Source organism: Fringilla coelebs (assembly GCF_963513975.1).
Source record: "Fringilla coelebs genome assembly, chromosome: 5".
Lineage (NCBI taxonomy): Eukaryota > Metazoa > Chordata > Aves > Passeriformes > Fringillidae > Fringilla > Fringilla coelebs.
The window spans coordinates 71,340,924-71,344,688 of NC_140033.1; the positions used below are offsets into that span (position 1 = coordinate 71,340,924).

The window sequence follows — 3,765 nt, forward strand, 5'->3', positions numbered from 1 at the left end:
CTGGCTGCCAGCGGCCGCTGCCGGGGAGCTGCGCCGGGGCAGGGCCGGGCTGCCCTTCCCCGGGAGCCGCTCCGGCGGCTTTGGAAGCGGCAAAGCCCCCGGTTTTCCCCTCCGCCTCCTCGGTTATCGCCTCCAGCAGCCCGCTCCGGTGCTCGGCTTTGGCCGCTCGCTCGGTGCAGGTTTGCTCCGGGGCTTTGGGCAGCGCTTTTCCCGTGTAAAGCTCAAGCACTATCCCTGCAGCGCTCAGGAGGGAAATCCTCCCCTTGTCGCTCGTCCTCTTTTTCTCTTCCCAAGCAGGCTTACGTTCAAGTTTCTCCCGCAGGTCTCTTTCTCGCCCTCCCGGCAGGACTTCGCAACTTCTGCCGTGGTTCCGCTTGCCCTTTTTTTTTGCCGTTTTTTTTTTTAAGCCTTGGGCTTTAATTTTTTTTTTTCCCCTCCCTGTCATTTCTCATTCCCCGCAATCCACAACGACCTGGAGGCTCCTTCCCCTTGCCTGCGGGGCACGGGCCGGACCCTGCGGCGGCCAGCGCTGTTCCACCCCCGCCGGGAGCGCCCGCAAAGCAAAGGATGGCCCAGAAATTAAGCAGCACTTCCGAGGTGGTACATCTGCCTCTCCCCCTGCCCATTTTCTTACACCGCTTAGGATCTCTCCGTGTCTTTCCCAGTCCTGTACTTTCAAAAAGACATTTTAATTTACCGCCCCAGGCCCGCGGTGGTCGCGGAGAGGCGCGGCTCCGGGCTCTCGGGAGGGGGCGGCGGGGGGCGAGCGCGGCGCTCCGCAGGAAATGCCGGCGCTGCCGCGGCGGGGAGCGCCCCCGGCCCGCCGCCCCCCGGCCAGCGGGCGCTGACCGCAGGGTCGTTCCCGGGCTCTGCCCGGCTGCGAATAACCCCGGGGTGCGCAGGGGAGCCCACCGAGGCCATGGAGGAGCGGAGCCCGGCGGCAGCCGCGGAGCGAGGGGCGCCCGCCCGGACCGCGCCGCTGCCGCCGCCGCCGCGGGAGCCCTGGCGCCGCCGGAAACTTTGCTCGGCGCTGAGCGCCGGCTCCCTCTCGGTGCTGCGGGCCCTGGCGGTGAGGCTGGCGCGGGGGGAGCCGCGCTGGGGCTGGGTGCCGCCCGGCGCGGTGCCCCTCTGCCTGGCCGGCGCCTGCTCGGGCGCGGGGCGCTGCCCGGTGCGGGGCGGCGTGCGGCCGCGGGCGGCGGCGCTGCTGCTGCTGCTGCTGCTGCTGCTGCTGGCCGCCTGCTGCGGGGGGGAAGCGGTGGCGCAGACGGCGCTGGCGGCGGGGGAGGAGGAGGAGGAGGATCACTTGCTCTCCCTCGCCGCCACGGGGGTGGTGCTGAGCTGCCTGGCCGCCGTGACATGGCTGGTGCTGAAGCTGAGGCAGGGCGTCCTCATGCTCGCCGTGACTAGCGCGGCCAAGACCACGTCCCTCGTCGCCTTGGAGAGGGTCCCGGCGTCCTGGCGGCCCTACCTGGCCTACCTGCTGGGGCTGCTGGGCATCCTTCTGGCCGGCTACGCCGACCGGCTCTGGCCCCCGCGGCGGGCCGCCCCGCTGGCCGAGCCTCCCGCCGCCCCCCCGGCCGCGGACGAAGCCCCGGTGCTCAGGCGGCGGCGGCGGTCCAGCTCCATGATCTCCCCCGAGATGTCGGGCGGCGGCGGCAGCGGCAACAAGACCCACCGGAGGACCTCGCTGCCCTGCATTCCCCGGGAGCAGGTAGGGCAGGGGCTGCGGGGAGACGCGTCCCAAACTTTGCCGGGGGTCCCGGCGGCGGCGGAGGAGCCGCCCCGGGCCGGAGAGGCCGCGCACGGTGCGGGCTTTCCCCGGCGCGGAGAGCCCCGGGACGCCTCGGGACGGGGCCGGGGGAAGCCGGGCTGAAGCCGGGCTCTCTGGACCAGGCAGAGGGCTCGGGCTGTGCTTTTCTCTTACAGCTGTGGCCGGCGCTGGCTTTTCCTAAGCTGGCGGAGGGAGGGCTGGGGTGGACGGTGCCCGCTCGGCTCTCGGAGCCGGTGGGAACCTGCCCTGAACGCAGCCCCCGGGTTTCCCAGCATCACTTAGGAACACCGCCGTTTCAAAGCTGTAGTTTCCTAGAAAGGTACCTCAGCCTTTTAAAACTTGCTTTAAGCTCGAAAGGGGTGTGTGTGCGGGAGCCGAGCAGCTCGTCCGCGGTGGGAGAAGTCCCTTATCGGGGCGGTAGCCGAGGCTCGTCTTTGCACTTTGCCTCCCCAAGGCTGTTCCCGTGCGTGTAATCAATAGCTCCGGCTCTGCCCTGGCTGTGGGAAGCGGTGCGAGGCACACGCGATTTGTCTCAACTTTGTTTCCTCTGCGAGGCTGTGATTGGAATGGCTGAGTGAGAGCTTTATTACCAGAGATGCGTTCATTTCAATGCACACCTCAAAAAAACTGGAGAAAGAAGCAGTCGGGCACAGGTATCTCGCTGCACAGCTGTGTAGAGCCCTGACACGGACACAAAGTGGGCTTGGTTCTGCGCTTGAAGTGTTTCTCAGTTGTTTTGAGATTTTAGATTGCCCCGCAAAAATATCACTTGACTCTTGGGTGTCTTGAAAGTCAGCGCAACCCCTGCTGAGCAGTGGAAAGGGAAACCTGGGGCGGGGGAATAAGTATCAAACTGTGTTAAGTTTTCTTTTTCAACTAGTGTTGAAAAGGATTCTGTGCGCTGTGATCGAGTGAAGCGTGTTCTCATACACCTAAGGTTTTCTTTCAGGTGGTTTGCTGGATAAGCAGCAAAGTATTTTCCAAGTAATGGCTATATCTAACGATACGGTGTGGGTGGCTGGTTTGTTTCTGGAAATTGTTTGATTGCATCCCTTTGTGGTTGGTATTGACATTTCTTAGAAGAGGGCCTGACAACCTTATATACTCGAGACTTGTTTTACAACAAACGTACTTATTTATTTAACAGTTTTGTTTAGGTAAAGTAAATATTTACCACAGACAAATATAAGTGTGAAAAGGTAGAAAACTGACCGAGTTCTGACTTTAACAGGAACTGAGAGACAACGGTGTCAGATTAATTTGTAAGTACAATAAGGCACGAAATTAAAACTGTTTATGCTTACTTGGTGAAGGTAGGCATTTCTGGTGGTTTCTTACAATAATCATTTGTAAGGTCTTAAACATATTTTCCACTTACTTTCACACTTCCAATAAACGCAGCCTTTTAGTTAACATCTCTAAATGTAATCATTTGGAGACAGGACTCAGTGACCACGGTCCTTGGCTTCTCTTATGCAGGGACTTCAAATCTCCTGCATGTACCAGAAGGTTGGAGTGGTGATGGATAACAAGGTCGACTCCTTTTCCCTCCCTGATGGTGCATTATCTGGGGACAATGGCCAACTTTGCCCCGAGCAATTCCCACTTCCAGGCTGTGGAGCTGGGCTGGAGTTATCTGGCAACTCTTCCGTTCACTCCGCTGCAGGATTTTGGCAAATTTCTCTTTCTTTGGTTCTCACTCACTATTAATCAATAGTGAGATCTGGTATTGCTTGTGTCTCTGTGGGATTAGAAATGGATGATTACTTTGGAGTTTGGGGAGACTTTTTGTATTTTTTTTTAGCACAATGTGGCTGTGTGTATGTGAACTTCTCTCCCTAAGAGCTGTTCTCTTAAATAAATGCTGGCATGAGTGAAAAAAGGAAAAGTTGAAACAAAGTTCTGTAAGGACCTCGAAGAAATGATGGGAGAAGTGGGACTCTCTTACAGAAAACACAGTTTATGTTTATAGCAAAAATCTGCTCCCTGTAGAC

The 3,765-nt window shown here is 59.1% G+C and overlaps 1 protein-coding gene across 2 annotated transcripts in view; it reads left to right on the forward strand.

Moving 5' to 3' along the window:
* The first annotated feature begins 563 nt into the window (after window positions 1-563).
* Window positions 564-3,765, forward strand: part of PDE3A (phosphodiesterase 3A) — a 216,754-nt gene continuing 213,552 nt past the window's right edge. The window contains exon 1 of one of the 2 annotated variants that reach the window (XM_084205739.1): window positions 564-1,711. In XM_084205739.1, coding sequence (XP_084061865.1) covers window positions 920-1,711 — 792 coding nt within the window. In that variant the 5' untranslated portion in view covers window positions 564-919. The remainder of the gene's footprint in view (window positions 1,712-3,765) is intronic. The other variant, XM_084205740.1, reaches the window with a different exon arrangement.